Source organism: Oenanthe melanoleuca, chromosome 12 (genome assembly GCF_029582105.1).
Source record: "Oenanthe melanoleuca isolate GR-GAL-2019-014 chromosome 12, OMel1.0, whole genome shotgun sequence".
Lineage (NCBI taxonomy): Eukaryota > Metazoa > Chordata > Aves > Passeriformes > Muscicapidae > Oenanthe > Oenanthe melanoleuca.
The window spans coordinates 4,533,450-4,554,287 of NC_079346.1; the positions used below are offsets into that span (position 1 = coordinate 4,533,450).

The 20,838-nt window shown below is 45.4% G+C and overlaps 2 protein-coding genes across 2 annotated transcripts; one reads left to right on the forward strand and one right to left on the reverse strand.

The window, feature by feature from the left end:
* Positions 1–1,502: 1,502 nt before the first annotated feature.
* LMOD3 (leiomodin 3) lies at positions 1,503–7,763 on the forward strand. Its single transcript, XM_056501470.1, has 3 exons — positions 1,503–1,955; positions 3,784–5,175; positions 7,261–7,763. The coding sequence occupies exons 1-3, from the start codon at positions 1,659–1,661 to the stop codon at positions 7,285–7,287; spliced, it is 1,716 nt and encodes a 571-aa protein (XP_056357445.1). The 5' UTR covers positions 1,503–1,658; the 3' UTR covers positions 7,288–7,763.
* Positions 7,764–9,564: 1,801 nt separating this feature from the next.
* Positions 9,565–19,699, reverse strand: ARL6IP5 (ADP ribosylation factor like GTPase 6 interacting protein 5). Its single transcript, XM_056501838.1, has 3 exons — positions 18,965–19,699; positions 11,625–11,842; positions 9,565–11,306 (listed from the first exon to the last, which is right to left on the reverse strand). The coding sequence occupies exons 1-3, from the start codon at positions 19,138–19,140 to the stop codon at positions 11,134–11,136; spliced, it is 567 nt and encodes a 188-aa protein (XP_056357813.1). The 5' UTR covers positions 19,141–19,699; the 3' UTR covers positions 9,565–11,133.
* Between the last annotated feature and the right edge of the window lie 1,139 nt (positions 19,700–20,838).

A 20,838-nucleotide genomic window follows, 5' to 3' on the forward strand; every position in this document is an offset into this window, starting at 1 on the left:
AGAGCTGCTGGGGCAGATAGATTGATGTGTGGGTCTGCTGTTGTGCTTGCTACTGCAAAATATAAAACAAGGATGAGGACATCCCTGAAATACCAAAGGGGCAAATGGAGCCATTGCATTCTTGGCTTGGGTTTTTATTATCTTTTCCTTTACCACTTATTCCGTTCTTAAATTTTTGCCCTCTTCCCTGCTGTGTAACAGCATGAATCAAATGAGGACATTTGGATAACAGACTTTTAATAGAGGTTAACAGGGTTTAGAACCCCATGTTTCATGTTACAAAACACAGCAAAGAGGCACCATCATCATGCAGAGCCTGTTTTGCTGTTGGCAGGCTCCAGCAGAGCGTGGCTGAGACTGTGATGAGAAATATGGCTTAAAATTGGCAGGGCATGGTCTCACTGCCTCTCCTCCATGGTTTTGCTCCTATGGAAACTGCATTTGCAAGGTGAGGATTTGATTTGAGACCCCTGCAAAGAAAATTTGAAATTATGGGAGGAAATCTTCCTAATCTAATGAATGTCCCAAACTGTGAGTAGCAAAATTAGCCACCCTTGTTACCCTGCTGTTAGAAAGAAACCATGCACATGGTGATGTTGGAGGTGTGGCTTTCTGGTTTGCTGTGTGAATTTAGCAGCCTATAGAATATTCTGAGGAAAGAAGGAGGCACTTAGATGAAATGGACACCTAACAAAAAAAGGAGTTTGGGGAGTTACATCAGGTCTACAAGTATAGCAAAGTAAATCTTTGTAGTTGCTTATTAATTTTGGGAAAAAAAAGAAAAAAAAAAAAAGGTAAAAAGTAGAAGGATGAGCCTGAGATGAACTGTTAGCCAAGAAGAGTTGATGGTGCAAATGATGCTCATGGCAGGGACAGGCAAGTCAAGCAGGCACTGGCATTGCCCCTGGGTGGGAAATGCTTCCCCAGGAGCACTCAGGCTGCTTCAGAGGGCTGGTGCCTGTCCTTGCATGGACCTCTGTCCCCAGGCACAAGGTGCATATTGTACTAGCCCTAGCTGCTTTTTTCCATCTTGCAGGACTTTCCCCTGACCAGGATGTGAGGCTTGGGAGAGGCCACCAGCTGAGGGGGCTGCACTCACACCAAAACCCCCTGTGATGGTCAGTCAGACCTGGCCAAAGGCAGTGCAGGGCCTGTGATCTTTGGCTCTTTTGAGATAAATTGTAGATGTTATGGATATAGAGACCTTTCTGGTTCTTCCCAGAGGCTGGATTTCCCCTGCACATCTCACAGGTACCAGTAATGTCCCTTCCTCCTGCTCTGGTGACTCCAGCACAGGATAAAGCCCTGGGCAGGGCAGTGTCCTGGGAATCCTCTGGAACATGTCTCTCTTCTGCCTCCCTCAGTGGGGGACACACCAGCTGCACTGAAATGTCAGAAGGGTTTGCACAGCTGACAGGTTGCTGAAAATGGAGCATGGCCATAAATTCTCTTTATCCAGCCAAGTGCAGCTTAATATAGACTTAGCTGCACGGGCTGTGTCCCACACTGAGCCCGGGAGCTGCCACAGCTCATGGCCAAAACATGAACTTGTCCATTTGACTGGATCAGCCACTGCTAGTGAGGGGAAAAAAAAGAAAATCCTTTGAAATTTATCTTTCTCTTTAGGTTTAAAAAAGTACCAGAGGAAGGAGGGAAGAATGAACATGTCTGAACTTGGCCAAAACTCCGATGAAGACGTGTGCCCTGAGGACATTGATGAGGATGAAATCCTGGCTAACCTGTCCCCTGAGGAACTGAAGGAGCTGCAGAGTGAGATGGAAGTCATGGCCCCAGACCCTGAAATCCCGACTGGGATGATACAGAGGGATCAGACGGAGAAACCCCCCACGGGGAGCTTCGACCACAGGTCCCTGGTTGACTACCTGTACTGGCAGAAGGCATCCAGACGCATGCTCGAGGATGAGAGAGTTCCTGTCACCCTCTTGCCCTCTGAGGTAACAAGCAAAAAATCACAAATATTTGTTATGCATCAGCAGGGGGATCTGTTTAATAGCTTTAATACCTTAACCTGCCTCTGCTTCTGTCCCTTACGTAAGGTAGAGTACAAACAAAAGTAGATTAATCCTAAAAGCCTCATCAGCAATAGAATCCAGCTTGGACTGATGTCAGGGTTAGTAATTTTTTAATTGCTTTTCCCAAATATTTACTTAAGCTTTTGAATAAAAAAAAATAAATCTAATTCTTATTTGAGTGAAGCAAATCACTGAGAAACTATTACAAGATCAGTTTTGGAGGATGTAACTCTAATTTGTTTGAGTTTGCATATGGAAGAACACCATGTTGCTTTTCCATGGAAGATTAGATTAATCATACAAATTAAACTATTAACTGACAGAATTTAATGACATATTGGAGAAAAATCCCAAACCACTATATTTTAACAGGGTGAAACATTCACTAACAGCCAAGCATGCAAACTCTGTGAACAAGTTCAACCCCACTCAATACAGTGCTTAAATTTATTTGACTATCCCTATGACTTTGAAATAAAGTTAAGGTCATACTTATATATCTTTCAGGATGAGGGCTACACTTAAAAATAGTTTAATAGAATTGAAACTTGGCCAGATGAAATGCATCCATACTTGCTTGTGAAGTTCACTAGAAGTTAATTTGAGGTAACTGATTTATTTTATTTTTGTTTTAAATATCAGTGGTTTGCTAATACACACCAGTGTGGCACATCCCAGACTTCCCAGGGCAGGTTTCATGGCCTTTGGAGACCAGGGGGAATCTCTGGGATTTTTCTCCTCCTACAACACTCTTACACTCAAAGAAACAATTTTTTAAACACTTCTGAGGTTAAATCTGAAATCTGGGCGTGGAGCTGGCTTCTGCATTCACAGCTGGTCAAGCAATCCCCACACCAAACCCGTTCACCACCACAACTCCATGGGCAGAAGTGCCTGGGACCATTTTGTCTGACTTTGGGTGCAGCACAAGCCATGACACTGTCCTGCCTGAACAGCTCAAATCTCAAGGAAATAGCTTTGGTTTATTAGTGCTTTATTAGCACTTCTCTGTGATGGAGGAATCACTTGCAAAAAGATGCTTGACAAAGAAAAATCTCAGTGAGGAGCGTCTCTGAAATTGGTAGACATTTGCAACTAATTTATTTGGATGGTAGAAGCCTCACTGCCCTGCAACTGCTTTGTGCAGGGGCTGCTTTCTTATCTCTGATCTCCAAACTGAGCTAACATTTTATCTTCAGTGAGGTGCTGCCTTAGGTGTGATGCTCTGGGACTGCCAGAGCAGGTGGCCTGGCTGTCCCTTGTGCTGCACAGTCAAGGCACTTGATTCCACAGTGGTCACAATGTGCTCTCTTCACTCCTCCCTGGGCTGAGCAAACCTTCAGGGACTCTGATGTCCAGTGCTTTGTGGCATACAAAGGAAACTTTCTCTCTTGTCAAATAAATCTAAATCCAGAAAGAGACTTTGGAACAGAAACCCTTAAACCCCCAGAAGGGTTCAAAGACCATCTTAACATATCATTAAATATGTTAAGGATTTAATTGTCAGGACTTAATTTAGTAGGCAAAGATGAGAAACTGGTTTGCAGCCTCTTTAGGAACAAACTGTTCCTGTGCTCCCAAGCAAACTGGTACAGCCTGAATTTACAGTCATGACACTTTTAAGGATTATTCTCTATTGTATGGGCATAGAGGGATCTAAATCCAGCTGCTACGTGTTTATTTGAGCAGAAAGTTATTGTAACAAAGATGTTTTGCAACTATTTCAGCTGTGAGGTTTTGTCTTCCTCAGAGAAGTGCTGCAGAGGAGATGGAAGGAGAGGCTGGCAGCAGTGGTGAGATGGCTGGCAGGAGGATGCCAGGACCAGAGGGAAAAGAGAGACATTACCAAAATGAGCACGTGTCTGAGTCAAGAACACAACCTGGGGAGAAAAAGAAAGATGGAAGTGATAAGGAGAGAGTGGTGGAGGATGATGAGAAAGAAGAAGCAGAGGAGGAAGAGGAAGAGGAAGATAGTGAAGAGGAGGAGGAGGAAGAAGAAAATGAGACTGAATTGGAAACAAAGAAGAATTACACCAATGAGAACAGTCACAGCAACCAGATAAGTCAGAAGCCAGGTACAGAACCAGGAGAAACCAAAGAAAAGCCTAAAGAAAATGAAAAGAAAATATCGAAATTGAACATCCCCCAGAAGTTAGCACTGGATACCAGCTTCATGAAGCTAAGTGCCAGGCCTTCAGGAAATCAAACCAATTTAGAAGACAGTTTGGAGAAAGTCCGAAAAAACAATCCAGATGTGAAGGAGCTCAACCTCAACAACATAGAAAACGTCCCCAAGGAAATGCTAATAGATTTTGTCAACGCCATGAAAAAGAATAAGAACATAAAAACGTTCAGCTTGGCCAACGTGGGGGCTGATGACAACGTGGCGTTCGCGCTGGCCAACATGCTGAGGGAGAACAGGAGCATCACCACCCTGAACATCGACTCCAACTTCATCTCTGGCAAGGGCATCGTCGCCATCATGCGCTGCCTGCAGTACAACGAGACCCTGACCGAGCTCCGCTTCCACAACCAGCGGGGGCTGCTGGGCCACCAGGCGGAGATGGAGATCGCCAGGCTGCTCAAAGCCAACACCACCCTCCTGAAAATGGGGTACCACTTCGAGCTGCCAGGGCCCAGGATGGTGGTGACCAACCTGCTCAGCAGGAACCTGGACAAGCAGAGGCAAAAGAGGCAAGAAGGGCAAAGGCAGCAGCAAATGAAAGAGCAGAAAGAGTTGATAGCGATGCTGGAAAATGGACTTGGGTTGCACCCTGGGATGTGGGAAATGCTGGGGGTACCGCTGCCCCAGCTGAGGATGCAGGAGCCCCCACAAGCCCCCAAACCCCCCATCCCTGCAGCTGTGTCACTGAGCAAAAGGCAGGAGAACATGAGGCCACCAGCACCCGAGCAGCCGTGCAGAGAGAAACCCATCAGCTTCAAAGTGGTCAAGCTGAAGAAGACTCAGCGCAAACCCCCCGTGCCGGAGTACGTGGAGCCTGCTGAGAAAACCAACCTTAAAGACGTCATCAAGACACTCAAACCAGTTCCCAGGAGAAGACCCCCTCCCCTGGTGGAAATAACCCCGAGGGATCAGCTCCTCAACGACATCCGCCAGAGCAACGTCGCTTATCTCAAGCCGGTAAGTGCCGAGCGGTGGCTCTGGGGTGGGGGACAGCAGTCACTGCTGGGCTCTGAGCTCTGGCTGGAAATGCTGGGCATTGCCAGGGCTGGCAAATGCACCTGCACGTGGCATTGTCACCCTTTTGTGTCAGGCTGCCCCTCCTGGCATGCAGGTGGTGTTTTCCAGCAGCACTGAGCTATGGCATGTGCAGGGAACTCACTGCAAGCACCACGGCTGCAGAATCTCTGTACTCCACAAAGTAAAAGAAAGGAAATTCACTCAGGAGGTGAGCAAACCCACAGAAACTCAACCTTACTGAACTCAAAATACTGTATTAGTTGTGACAGGCATGTGCTGTTATAAGACAGTTGTTTCAGGAGTACAACAGGCATTATTTTTCATGTGAGTACCCCATAAGCCCCATATTTTTCTCTTCAATAGCTGTGTCTTTCCAAGAGAGCACTGTCACTTGGCACACACTGAAATCCAGCCTGGACTCACAGTCTGCAGCCCAGCTCCTGCCTGCCTCACCCAGGAACAAGGAGTGTATTATTTTAGTGATTCTTTGCTGCTCATCCTTTTGTTTGTCCTTATGTAGATCAATTGCAAAATTCTAGTGCTATCAGGAAAAAAGAAATTACATCCACCAGCAGTGAAGATGGAATAAGGTTGTGGGAAGAAAGTAGTGGTACTGTAGGGGATTTTATATTTGTTTTCAACTAAAATTTTGCAACTGAAAATTGGCTCAGTGGTCAACTCAGGTGAGCTCAACATCATCCTGACTTTGAGAATGCCTGTCCAGAACTGAACACTGGCACTTGGGTACCAAATCCATGTGTTGCTTCTCAAAATGCTGGCCATCAGATTTAACCTCTTGCTCTCCTGACCTGTTATATTCCCTTGCATTGATTCAAGAAATCCTAAAATCTGGCTGATGTATTTGTAGCTTGACGCCTGTTTGTGTTGCCAAGGCTCGAGGAAGAGGACAGAAATTCCCTTGTAATTAAAAATAGTCAAGTAGTACTTTGTAATTATTTTTTCTTTCAATATTGACATTTTAATATAGCAGGCCTAATTTTGCTTTCATTTATACCTACAAAGAAATAATTATTTCCTCACTAATTCCAGACAGAGTAGTCTGTCTTGATATTTTGTCAGGGGCAGGTCCTGCAGTGACCTCGGATCCTGGTTCAGGATTACCCTGAACATTCTGTCCCCTAGGCAAGTTTTGGTGTTCTGAGTTTCTGCTGGCCAGTGCAACTTGGCTGCAGCCAAGGCCTCTCCTCAGGGCGTTTCTGGCCTTTCTAGGCTGCAGTTTTGGTTCCACATCCCAGACAACAAGACCTGCTTGTGGGAAAGCTCACAAACTGTGCTGGTGACAGCAGGCTGGTCCTGCACAGCCATGGGACCTGCTGCCCCCCCAGTTCCTCAGGAAGGTGGAGGACAATGGCACTTGTTCTCTGCCAGGCACAGCCCTTACTTTGCACAGCAGTGGTTCAGAAACCTGGGTGCTGCCACGTGCCAGGGGCAATACTGACCCCAGCCATTCCCCCCAAAATGATCAGGAGGATTTTATCCATGAGAACTGTGGGGTTAAAGGTAGAGGGATCAATTCATGGTGCATTGATAACAATTGCTATCACAGGCCATGGAAAGATGAAACAATGGACACGTACTGGGGGCTTGGGGTGGTTTGTTTTGGTGGATTGTTTGGGGATTTTCTGGGTTGAGTCTTTTTTGGCCTCTGTCATCAGACCATTTGGCATGGATGTGGAACATTAGAGTGTTATTCTCCCCATGATCTTGGTACCTCCTTTTTGCCTCAATTCCCTCAGCTTCATTTCTAAAATAGAGTTTTACTGCTTGAGCTGAGTGGGGTGTTCTCTCTATGGTGGGACTCAATGCCTTCAAATTGATTTCCTGGACCTTAAGCATTGCAAACATCAAATGGGGCATTCCAAACAAAAGAGAGCTCCCAACCAGAGCTCCTTGGAGCTCCCAGCTGTTATATTTTTAGTTCCTGAGGGTTTGTATTAGACTAAACTGGCCTGGTAAATAAGACTGAGAAATTTCCTCCTCCTAATACTTCATGTCCTTGTCCAGGTGCCGTTGCCAAAGCAGCTGGAGTGAGAGACCAGACTGACCTGAAGAAAACAACTTGGAATAAGGACTATTCAAGTTTTCTGCAGAACCCAGGTGGTGGATTCAACTCTTTGGGAACAAAGCTTGCAATGCACACTTGTATAAGTGTGGTGAAAACGGCTGGCATGGGAAAAGTCAGTGCTAAGCATTTCCATCAGGTATCAAACAATCCCACTGCCATCTGTCTGCCAAGGGGATTTGAGGCTTCAGTTTGTTGTGGGAGTATTTTCTCAGAGGCATCAATAACCTTGTCTTTCTAGTTTGTCAGCAAACTATTTTGCTTCCACGTTGTCCTTCTGCTGCCAGATTCTGCAGGAACATGCTGTGCTTTATCTTATCTTTCTTTTCACACACATGCTACTTTATTACTCTCTTGTCCATGAGAAATGTATTTGGTTTCCATGTATACAGCTTCATTTTTTAGGCTAAGGAAACAGAACTGAAATAAAGCTCTCTCTGTAAGATGTGTGCAGCACTTCCATTGCTTACAAAGCCCTCACAGACAGAATGACTGCTCTGGCACAACAAACACCTTCCAAGCTCCCTCTATTGCAGAACAATGTCCAGTGGGTATTGTACCTGATCAGCATTTAAGAGATGATGCCATGCTCTGCTTTGAGGACTGTGATGTTCAATCCCTGTGATTCACCTCTGTCTTACTGCAATCCTTAATTGCAGCCACCTTGGAGAGCACTGATGTGCCATTTTAGGTCTCCATGCTGTTTTTGTGGCAGGAAGAGGAGCTTCACCTCTTTTCCAGGGATTTAAGCAACTCCTCATTCCTCCTAGTATGATGTGTGAAGAGCATGTCACATCCTGCCAGGGCTGGTTTTGAAAACCTGTATATACACAACTTCGTTTTTCCTTAGTATTTTTGTGATTATTTTTTTTTCTCCTCCCTCTTTATAACCACATCAAATTTTTCTGATGTCCTTCCTGTAAAGCAGCTACAGGTAAGTCACACTCTTGTGAAATACATCCACAAGAGACCAATTGTTTTAGGGGCTTTTTTATTTGTTTTTTAAAGCCATAAGGCACAGGGAAAGAACAAAGGCTCTCCCTGTGCTAAAATGCACCTTCCTGTGGCTGCTTGACCCAAAGCTTTGTAGCTCCTGGCAGGATTTCCTTCAGGTGAGTTAATCTCTGAGTGGTAACTCTTAGCAACCTTCCCCTGGCAGCTAAATCCCAGCTCCACCCTGCTCCCCCTTCCCATGTTTATTTAATAGTCCTGAAGTATCAGCAATGTCCAGGACCTCTTGAATCTAAGATTGTCTCTACTATCACTTTTTCAAATTTTCACTTGTGCTTGTCCTTTTGGTACCTATCACCTGGTCTCTTTCCAATCTCCTTGTAAAGCTCTTTCTTAGCTCTACTTCTGTTTGCAAATGTAATGTCCCAAATTTGGGAAAGCTGGTTTTAGTACTGCCCAAGAGAGAGCAAGTAGCTTTAAAATATCACACAACAGGGAAGTGACATAAAAAAATGAAAATAATTTTCATTGCAGTCTTCTCTTTTTGTAAAGGAGAAGAGTAGGAAAGGAAGAAGCTTGGCACTTCCAACAAAGCCCTTGCACAGAGCACAGCAGCAAGTGACAAATACACCAAGTAACTCCCCAGGAAAGCTCTTGGAGCACACTGCTCACCAGACTGGCTTCAAGGCCAGGCTGCTGCAGCTCAGACTGCAGCAGTTGGGATAGAGAAGCACAAAGGAGTATGTAATATAGTGCTTTACAATCTCCAATTCAAGCTGCCAGACACCAATTACTGCTACACCCAGAAGCTGCCAAACATGAATTTCCAGGGTGGATAGAGCCTGGCCTGTGAAATTCTATTCTGATCCATGTTCTCCCACCAAGCAGCCTCTCAGTGATCACAGGAGGAGGGAGGCAGACACAGAGATCACACCATTACTTTGACTGCAGCAGAACTGGTATTAGTACTGCTCAAGGCACAGCTCCCAGTAATCCTAGAAGCAGAAATCCCTCTCAGGTAATTAACAGAAATGTGAAATCCCAGTTAAGTAGAGTTATGTAAGAGACCAAAACTGCATGAAGAAATACCCTAAGTATTCCACCTCTGTAGAGCAGCTGTTTTAAGGATGCAAGAGCAAGGCTAGAATATTTCAGCTCAGAGGTCCCTTGGACCTCAACACAGCTGACACAGAGCAGTCAGAGCCAGCAGCTTCATCCCCAGCACGGGCCTGTGGCATGAGCCACAGGGTGACAGCAGATCTCCCACCACCCCAGCCAGAGACACAGGCACAAGCTCAAGTTTCCAACCATTAGAATTTATTTTTCTTCATAACTGTGCAGTTTTTAAAATGCTACTGTAATGATGAAGTCATAGGCTACTATGTTCTTTAGGTGTGGAAACAGTTTTTGGAAAACAAAGACCATGCGCTACAAGTGAGGAACAGGCCATTGACTCTTCAGCTGGAATATACAGACACTTTTGATAAATACTGATCACCTTAACACTTAAATGGAATGACATGTTCAGAGTTCTACACAGTTCACTATGGAAACAGCATGGCAAGTTACATAAAAGCTTCAACTTCAAGGATCCTTGCTTTTTTGTTAAATTAATTACTTGGTTAGAAAAGAGAAATGCAAGAATATTTGAAATGGAGTCTCACCTGGACAACTTTCCCCCCCTGCTGTTGGTAAGCTCCTGTCATCAAGATGATTCCATCAGAGCTGGCAGTTAAGTTGTGTATGTATAAAATAATCCCCCACACTGCTTTCAACATCAGGAGTTTTAACAGGCAATTATCTTCATGAATTTGGAATGGGTTTTCAAAAATTGTATCTTGACATTTATTGCTTTTACTTGTAAACCTGAATTCCAGTTTATTCCTTTGAGGAGTGTTGGAAGTACAGAGTCAACAGATGCATGTTTGACCTGTATCTTTGCATTCTGGGTGAGAAGAAAGAAAAAGATGACCCACGCTCAAGAACACACTTACACCTCCATCTACAAACAGCCTGTGCAGACTAAAGCAGGTAAGTCCTAAAGTAGCAGTATTTAAAAACATCAATGGGGTAGAAATCAAGCTCATCCAAACTCTCTCTCTTTCTCCCATGCTTAGCCAGTTTAGCTGGTATACAAGGAAGTTTGGCTCTCCTACAGAGGGGAGCAGTTCTACAGATGAGGATTTTGGAGAGCCTGAAGGTAAATGTTACTGGGACTGGCAGGCAGTGCCACGTATACTTTTCATGCTTACAGCTATTTAGACTGTTTCAGGGCTGCTAAAGGAGGGCTGTGAGGTGAGGACAGGAGCCCAGACTGGGTACAAGCACTGCAGAGTTTTACCACATCCCAGTTAAGCTGGTAATGTGGTCTCTGTAATACAGAGCACTCGAGGGAGGGATTTGGAGGATGCAAGAGATACCTGCTTGTGATACATTCCAACTCATCTGAGCATCACCAGGCTGAAAAGTGCTACCCAGCATTACCTGGCCAAACTGCAATATTTTAGAACTGAGATGAAAGGGATGTTGCTTTAATAGACCAATTTGCTACAAGACAGTTTGAGAGACTGCATTCCATATGTTTCCACTCTTCCTCCTCTACCCCCAGAAGAAGAGACAAGCAAACATGGTTAAGTTAGTATGTATTTGTGTAAACACCAGAACATTTTGCTATACAATAGAAAAAAAGTTGCTGTTCTTATGTTCTTAGAGGAGCCCTGAAGACCTTGGAATACCTGTATCCTGCAACTATTAACCTGTACCACATGCATTTCCTGTTTTGTACATAAACTGAAAGCAAGCTTGAACAATAGTAAATAGCAACTACACTCCTGCAACAGGCAGAAATGCCAGGTTGCAGCTGCTTACTCCTTCACTTTAGATATGTAGTCAGCCAGTTTGTTGATACTATCCTCTTGCTGTTCCAGAGCATCCAGTATGAAGCCCATCGGGGTCTTCTTCAAGCCTATCCCCTCCATCTTGTTCTGCAGCTTGTTCTGTATGTTCCTGAGCCTCAGGGAAGCATGGACAAACATCACTGCATGACAGAAACACACTCATTAATTGTTAATGCCCAAGGAATGCATAGCTCTTGCAGCACTTAAGCCACATCCCAGCACCATGACATCACTGGAAGATGATGACGTATCAATGACTGCTTGAGTAACCACAGGTACCCATTTAATAATAACATTAAAGATGGCTTGTGCTCCTTTGTGTCCCCTCCCCCAGTTCAGTTTTGGGACCATTTAAACACAGATAGCAAAGTTAACAGCCGACTTAGACTCTGCAGACTTGTTTAAGAAAGCTCAAGTCACACAGCTCTATCCTCCCAGAGAAGAGAACAAATACTTACAGAGGAGAGGAAGCGTGATCCCAAACATGAACACCATGACATCCCCCAGGTAGGAGATCAAGAAGTAGCTAGACAGCATGATGGCCACAACAAAGGTGGTTGGGTACTGCTTCTTCATCTTGCGGAGTATATCCTTGTTGTGTGACATCCACACAAAGCCCAGGAAAACCAGCACCACCACTGTGCCACCAATGAGCATGTTCAGGGGACTCAGGAACCTGCAGAGAAGAGGAACAGAGTTCATATGTGTCCATATAGGATCAGCCAGCTCAATGGTAATGTAACTAAGGAGGTAAGGCATTGAAAGGCAGTTGCTGCTGTCAAGACCTTCACCAAGGTCTTTAGCAGGAGCTAAAAAAAGTAAAAAGTACAACAAAGGAGAAATCCTTAGTGTTGAATTCAGATAATCTTTGTCTTTATGTTCTCTTCCTGAGCTTAGTTCAATATGATGAGTTTCTGCAGTGCATCATTACAGAAGCACTGCCCACCAGGACCCCTCCTACCTCTGCAATCAATTCATTTGATATCACACCCAGAGTCCAGTATATCCAGATGAATACAACATTGACTGATCTCTTCCCTTCACATGACCAAGACCAGGCTCAGGCTAGGCTTCAGATGAACGAGCTCTTCATGTTGTCTTGTCTAGGTTTGCAAATTGGGAAAGGTAGAACACTGAGTAAAGGAAGTTACTTCACTACTTCTCGTTTCTGAATAAACCCTCTCATTGGTTTGCATTCAAACAAAAGAATTGCATGAAGAATTGTAATGCAAAAGAATTGCATTACATTCAAACCAAAGAATTGCAAAAGGAGCTTGCCACTGTTAGCACAACAGATGGAAGCCCAGTACAAGCAAGCACACCTGAGAGTCAGAAGGAACTAGAGTTTGTGATTAAGGCTTTACAGGAGGAAGAGCCAGGCCTGGCAAGAGAGCCACTGCTGAGGTTTGTGTTCTGTTATTGTTATCAGTCTCCAAGCAAACCAATCCATCGAGTGGATCAGCTTTGGACTATAAACAGCAAGTCCCTTTTTTGGACAAAGGCAAGAATGTCATCTGCTCAAACCACTTTCCAAGCATTTAGAGCTTGTTCAGAATCAAGTGTTCAGCAATGACTGCTGAGCTTGTTTCTTTACTCACCCAGAGTCCAGCCTCTATGGTATTTCACTTAAATAGTATTAAGTTATGTGCATTCTGATGTTCTGGCTTTCACATGCACTGATCTGATTACACAGCAGCTGAGGCCTCTGGGCTATTACAACTATGGCAGCAGCATGACAGCACCCTGATAAAGCCAGACATGCTCAAGGTTTACTCTTGCAGACTTTGCAGCTCATCCTGCTGCTCCAAAGCTACCATGCCCAGTGACTCACCACTCCTCCCCACTGCCAAGGAGGATGTTATGGTTTGTGGTCTGTGCTTCATATCCGGCCCAGGCGGAAGAAATCTGCTGCTGGATTGGTACTGCCAACACTCTACCTGCAGTGTGAAGGAGCCTCTTCCTGCAGCAGGAAGAACCCCCAAGAGCTATTTCAGAGCAAGGACTGGCTCTTGATTCTTCAAGTCAGCTGTGCCAACAGGAGACAGGACAACTGGACAGAAAAAGATTAAAATTCAGAGTAGTTCCCACCTGCTTCTGCTACTCATGCTGAAAAGCCAATCGGGCTTTTTGTAAGTGGTGACAGGCCAGACTTGCCTGTTGCATTTGAGTCACTCCCTGTAGCCAGCCAGATTATATTTAGCTCTGAATTGTCAATCTAAAGTTTCCAGGCTGGAAAAAGTGAACAGCATTGCTCTGGAAAGAAATCAGTTTCATCTGTGCTCCTTTGCAGCAGGAGCAGGGTGACTCATGACTGGACCACACTGGTGCCTGGGTTATATATGTACTGGACATATGGGATTCTTAAAGCTGTCTTGGAGCAGAAATGGCTAAACCTGCACAACTCACAGCAGTCTTTTTTTTTCGTTGCTAAAAATCCATGGACAAGATAATCCTGGAAGCAACAAAGATCTAGGCAGAGCTCCACACTACAATTTCCATGTGCTTGGAAAATACTCTCAAAGCCTTATCACCCCTACGCTTCCCGTTACTCTTATTACAACTTCAGAAACTTGTGGTGAAGAACCATCCCTCCATATTTATAAGGAAGAAACCAAAGACTTCTCTGCTCTACATTTCTTTCTGGTATTACACAAGTTCTGTACAACTGACTGGCTGTAAGGGATATGAGGAGGGGTGAGGGGAGAATGCATTCAGAAGATCCCTCTTTTCTGAGCAAAGTGATTTGCATCACATGTTTTCTGAAGTGGGCTGCATTCCAACACGTACAAGGGAGCAGTGAACAGAAGTATCAAGTGAAGGCATTCAGAGCCACACGAACACAGATGGGGATCGCAGTTGCCACTGAAAACCAGTATTCAAATTATCAGCCATGTGTCCATGGACTTCACTACTGGTGATTACTGTGCTGGACAGGGTGTCTTATGCCAAAGCCTTTACTGCCTGACCCACAGCATAATTTGCAGCACTATCTGAGATTATCCTAGAAATTCATATACAGAAAATTCTCCTACAACAATGGCAGTTTTCAGGAAGGCAGAACTCCATTATCCAGTTTTGCTCAGATCTGTTGGCATGCTGCTCTCAATAACACAATAGCTAAAAACTAAAAAGGAAAAAACAGGGATATGTAATTTTAGAACAACAAAGACTGGGGGAAAAGAGAGCTGTGTAACAGCTCTAGAAGTCACCTTACTGTTGAACCACTGATATTTGCCTTATTTAAACAGGTCAGAACACGAGGAGACAAATTTGTGCTCAGGCAAGGAGGCTGGAAGTCTTTCAGAGATGCAGAGAAAAGGTGAGTGACCAGCCATTAAGTATGTTACAAGATACTTTCTAAATATAATTCCTTTAGCAGGGATTTATGAGACATCAAATACCTAAAAATGTAATGCAAAGAACTATCAGCATGGCAAGGGTACAGTGACTTGAGTTTATATTGCTCAGAGGACTTAGGGGAAGAAAAACTCTTTTGGGGTTGGACATAAAACCCACTAACTTCTCTGACCCTGAAAGCAGTGAGTGTGGCAGGACTGACAGCATTTAGGGATGCCAACAGAGCACCCCAGATGGATAATCTCCTTTTTTTTCTGGGGTGACAAGGTACAACCCTGGTGGGATGCTGTGACCTCCAGTACAGCTGGGACAATGTGACAAAGAAAAATCATCACCCAGATTCAGTTTCCTGCTGCCCTGCAGATACCAGACTTCCTTCAGCATCCACCTAGATACAAAGTAGAGAAAAGGAAAATAAATACACTAAAGAAACGTCCTGGATGGCTGCAGAGACAAGGGCACTGTTCTGTGTCAAGCAGGACCACAGGACACTTTGTATTGGTAGATGCACCTCAGGAGAGCAGAGATGCTGGGGGTGCAGTTGTGTGGGAAGAAGTATTGGAAGTACTGGCAGCTACCCCTGGCCAGCTAAAACAGATGAAATTCTTTTTTTAAACTAGATTCATATTTCTAGGCTCTGCCCTACATGCATCAAAAAACAGGTCAGAATTCTCACATAGGAGCAGGAAAATACAAAAAACTCTGCTTTCAGTGAGTTATCACATCACCTCTTCTTGTCAGGTTCTTTCATACCTGTGCACTTGTGCACAGTCTTACAGCAGGAGAGGGGGAGGACATACAGCTGTAGCATAAGGAAAAAAGAGCTTGGCAAGGCACATCCTTTGTGTAAGGCAAGTAGCCTCCAGCAGCACAAACCCAGAAATAGGATAGGCCACATAAAAAGCAAAAGATAGCCCCACACTCGTATCATGTCCATTTTAGATGACTGTCTTGGGGTGATTATTCAGCAGTTGCTGTCACATCTGTTTCTTCTGTATGTGACCAGGCAAGTCCGAACAAAGGCACTGAGTAGGAGACTGGCAGTCATTGAGAACATTTTCTTATTTAGAGCAGCTCAGTTAGGCTGAAATAAGCATGAAAATTCCTTTTGCTCCACCACGGCCCAAGCACTGGGCAGGTTAGAGCACTAAAATGTGCTCATTTGTATTAATTTAAATAACTTGAAAGATGAAGTTCTGCCTCCTCTCTCCCTGTACTTGGAGCTTCTCTGAGGTTATACAGCTGTAACTACAGGTAGCACATAAAACTATAAATAGCACATTGTCTCAAGGGATAGTCCTCAGCATCCATGGATTTAGCAATGCTTCTGTACCTACTGTTGTTCACTTGCATGGTTTTGGGAGACAGCTTCCTGCCTGCAAACCTGCCAGACCTTTATGAAGCTATGCACCAATATTATTATGCAACATGTTTTAAAATTATGTGTTTTGCTCGCTCATTCCTATTCTCTCATCAAGCATGAGAGAAACCAAACATTTTGCTGCCCTGAAGCTTTTGTTTCAGCAAAGGGAATCACTGCAAGTACATCAGCTAAGGTCTAGGGAAGAAACAAAGAAAAAAAATATGACACAGTTGTGGACTGCTGGAGTTGTACAGATGGACAGTAGATGCTTTGAAGAAGTGGGAAAGGAGAGACACCAAACCTGAGGCTGCAAGGAGAACATTATTCCAAGACAGAACGAGCACTCTGATGCAGCATTCCGAAATTCAGCACGCTCTTTTAAAACTGTCACATTTAGAAGCTAATTTTTAGCAAGTACATGGCAACAAAAGCCTAGATGAAATTACATTAATTCAAAGTAGTTAAGTTTGAACTACATGATAGAGAGGCCTTGTTAGAGTAGGTGGAAGAACAGAAAAATCTCACTTATTAACCACATTGACTGTTTGAGGGAAGTTGCAAGATGTGGGAGGCTCTGAAGGTCCTGATTTTAATAAAAATTCATACAGGACTCACAATGACAGGGCCCTGGCTCAGAGTAAGAACAGGGAGTCCAGTTCCTTTATAACTGGGAGAAAGGGCAGAATTTTGTCAAGATCCTTATCAGCAATCTACTGCAACAGAGTTGTAGGGGGGAAAAAAAGAAAAAGCAGACAAGTCCAGAGTCCCTCTTAAAAGAATTTGCAGGGAGGGAGCTTTGCTGTAGGAGGAGCAGTAAACTAAAGCTGTGGCACAAAGCACTCTATTTCCAGTATCAAGAAAGCTCTGGGCTACAATTTCTGTGTCAGCCCAGCACAACCACAGTACTGCAATAGCTGAAAATATTATCTTTGCATTTCAAGTCTGTCTATATAATTAGATGGTTTATGAGCAGGTAGAGTTGGTCATGGGAGAAATTTAGTTTTGATCACAGGAGGACCATTCCATTAGTGGTTCCCAATTATCCTGCCCTTAGGCCTGGACACAGCCCTGGAGTTCCTAAAAAGTCATGATTCATCATATATCAGGGGTTCCTGCCCATTATAGAATGAAGTGCAAGACAACTTAGTCATCAATTTAAATTTATCAAAAGAACTTTCTTTACCTTTCTCCCAAAACTAGTCTGGCCAAATGAAAAATATTCCTGTTAAAAGAAATGGATACTTCTTCTCTATTGAGGTATTATCCCATTTCCTTTAGAAGTCTTCTCCCATCTGATTTTACTTCTGTATTAAAAGAATCAGGTTCATCATATACCAAAGACTCTAAGGAGATGAAGATCCCACTCCAGGTCTTCTTCATCCATAAGTTTTCAACACTGAGGGTTATCACTCAATATTAAGATATTATAATTGCAGTTCTGATATTAGTTTCCATCTTCTGTGGCTCTCGTCCTCCTCCACCTCCCACCTCAGCATATTAGCAGGAAATAAGTGGGAGACAAATCTCCCTTGATCTGAAGAAAAGCAATCAGAGTTCAAAAGGAAGAATTTAGGAGGGTGAATAAAAACTGCTGCCCTCTCTATTTTACGACTGGAGATACCAAAATTATTTACATTCTTTTTCCATCTTCTTGGGCAGAAGAGCTGTCTCTCTGCTTTCCAGGGACACTGAGAGCTGTGATTTACTGAGAGCTGGCTACAACATTGTGCTGCTAAACAAGACTAATGAACACACAAGTCTAGAACAAAGTAGCAGAAGAACAGCAAGACCATGGAAGTCTCATTTTACCAGTCTCATTTGTAAAGATCACTGCAACATATCCCCACCAAAATGCACAAAAACAAGGCCTGTGCCACTATACTGAACCTGAAACCATCATATGCATCAAGAAAAAATGCAGGATTCTGAGCCTATCCTTCCACAGACCACAGGTCAAAGTCCCCTGTGAGCCAGAGAATTTTTATCAACTTAGATGCTGGGTCAACAGCTTCAGAAGCCCTAACAGGATGCAGAATGCTTACCCCCCACCAAAAAAAATTGATTTAGGGGAATCATTTTAAGCCTCTGCAACATAAGAGATAAGATGTACTTCAGCCAAAGCCACTCTGGCCTGGTGGCTGGGCAGTTCTCCAATTTAAGCATTTGTGCTTGCTCTTTGAGAAGAGTGGAGTATTTCAGTTTCCAAATTATGGAAATGCTGCATATCTTGCTTAAGAGCTTTCTGATCAAAGATCCTAGAGCAGTACCTGAAATAGAGTCACATAGCCTTTGATTCAGAAGGTGATTATAAGGTTATTTCCTGATTCCCTTCAGGAACGCTGGGTGTGACACAACATTGTACCAGCAGATGGTCCCACCTCGAATGTCTGAATTCTGCCCACAAAAACGAAATGAAAGGGTACCTTATTTATTTCATAGTGAAGTTTTCCGGTATGAGCTAGCTCAGAAATAAGAACGGCTTGTCTCGAACATTACTCTAGAACACTAACAGAGAGCATTTTTTAAAATTCAAAGCTGAGCGTGTCTCAGCCGGAGCAGCCCCGCTGGGCAGGTTCAGGAAGAAGCGCGGATCCTGCGCAGGACGCGGCTCCGCGCTCAGCGACATCCCGCACTCGCAGCATCGCCGCCTCCTGCCAGCGCGGTGCCCGCAGCCTCGCCTCGGCACAGCGCCGGAGGAGCAGCCCGTGGGAAAGGGAGATAACAAACAGCGAGTCCTCAGAGCGGGCACACCCCACCACTACACCACAAACACGACCGCAACCCAGCCCCCCGCCAAGGGAGGCTGTAGAGCAGGCCTCTACATTTTTTAACGACACCAGAGGTGTAAGGAAGGGTGGGAAGGGGAATGGGGAGTGGAAGAGGGTAAGGGGAAAAGAGGGGAAAGGGCAGAAGGAGAAAAGAGGAAGAGAAAAAGCAGCTCCCCCGCCCCTGTGCTCTGACATCTGGCCCGGGCCCTTTCCCGGCAGAGCCCCCGCCCAGAACCGGGACCGGGACCGGGACCGGGAGCGGGGCCACCGCACCCCGCCTGCCCGGCCGCACCGCCAGGCCGCCACTGACCCCACGATGGAGACGAGCGCGGCGGCCACCATCAGGTAGTTGGTCTGGTAGTAGAGCAGGTTGCTGACCACCCGGTTGTTCCATTTCGAGATGTCCTTGAGGTCGGGCAGGGCGAAGCGGTCCGAGCCGGGGAAGAAATCGTCCCAGGCCCGCAGCGGGGCCACCTGCACCTCCATGGCCGCCGCCGCCGCCGCGCAGGCTCGGGAGCGCTGGGCACCGCCCCGGGGCGGCTCCGGCACCGGCACCGGCACCGACAGCGACCTCGGTACCGGCACAGCGGCACTGGCACCGACACTGGCCCCGCTCCGGCACGGCCCCGCCGCTCCGCGCTGCTGAACCCGCCAGAGAACGGCCAGCAGCACGAGCGACAGGCGTGTGTCACCGCCCAGGGCTGGCAGCTGACAGGGGCTGCTGTCAATAATCGCTGCGAGTTCATTGTTCCTTCAGCAAGTGGTGATGCACGTTGAGCACTCACGTGGCGAAGCCACTTGGCATCATCTGTGAGGCAAAGGATGAGTGGGGAGGGCACCACGAGAAGTGTCAGCCCCAGCCAAGATGGTCCTGCGGGTGTCAGGGGGGCTCTGCTAGTGGGCTTGATGTCTTCAAGCTGAATTTTCTGTCTTCAGGCTGAATTTTCTCACCTTTTGAAAAGTAACTGTTGTAGTCTGATAATTTCTACAATAGAATTTACCTCATAAAAAAAAGAACTTTGCGTTTCAGGCATTGCGTAAGATTACATCACCTAAATAAATATGCATTAGGAGGGTGGAGAATGTGTAGTATATAGGCGGGTTCATGTAAATTATGCTACATAATAGACGGAACTTTTTACCCCTTGGGGTGCTTGATTTGTGGAAACTTCCGCCTGTGCAGAGTAAACAATGTCCCCTTTCTAAACCACTCTGTGTTTAGAGAGCTCCTAAAATGGGCAACAGGGTGACTGTGCCTTTGGAGGGAAAGTTTGGTGCCAGCTGCTGTGGTGTTCTGACCACAGCAGTCCGTGTTGGAGCACTCTTGTTTTCAGGCTTTCACACTCCAGCCACCCTGGCCTAAGCACAGGCTGTCTGAGCATCGCACAGCACCCTGGGTTTGCTGTGCTACCATGCCAAGCATCAAAATCCTTCTCAAAACATAAGCAGGCTGGCACTTGCTCCTCACAGCTCCATCCATGAAGGATTTATATCCCTAAATTTGGGAGCTCAAGATTAAGTGCAGACCAAGTTAGTCCTGCTCATCTGCTTCCTGGCCTGCACTCGTTCTGGTTTATGAGTGGTCCCTGTCCAGGACCACTATCACATAAAACAAAAGCTATTGTGGCAGGCAGCGACCAGCCCGAGCCTGATTCTGATCATATTTGGGTTCCAGCCTTCCTGAAGGCTTTAAGGCACCATAATCTCCACACACTTTGTTCCTGAGGATGCCCTCCAAGGCTCCCAGAAAGTTCTGAGTCTGGAGGAGGCCACCAAGATGATTCAAGGGATGGAGCAGCTCTGCTATGAGGAAAGGCTGAGAGAATTGGGATGGCTCAGCTGTAGTAGAGGAGGCTCTAGGATATCCTAATTGTGGCCTTCCAGTACCTGAAGAGAGGCTGCAAAAAGATGGAGAGAGACCATTTACAAGGGCCTGGAGTGACAAGACAAAGGAGAATGGCTTCAAACTGTTGGACAGTAGGTTTAGATTAAATATTAGGAAGAAGTGCTTCCCTGTGAGGGTGGTGAGGCCCTGGCACAAACTGTGCAGAGAAACTGCCCAGATGGCTGTTCCATCCCTGGAAATGTTCAAGGCCAGGTTGGGGCAGTGAAAAGTGTCCCTGCCATGGCAGGGGTGACACTGGATGGGCTTTGAGGTCCTTTTGAAGCCAAACCATTTCATGA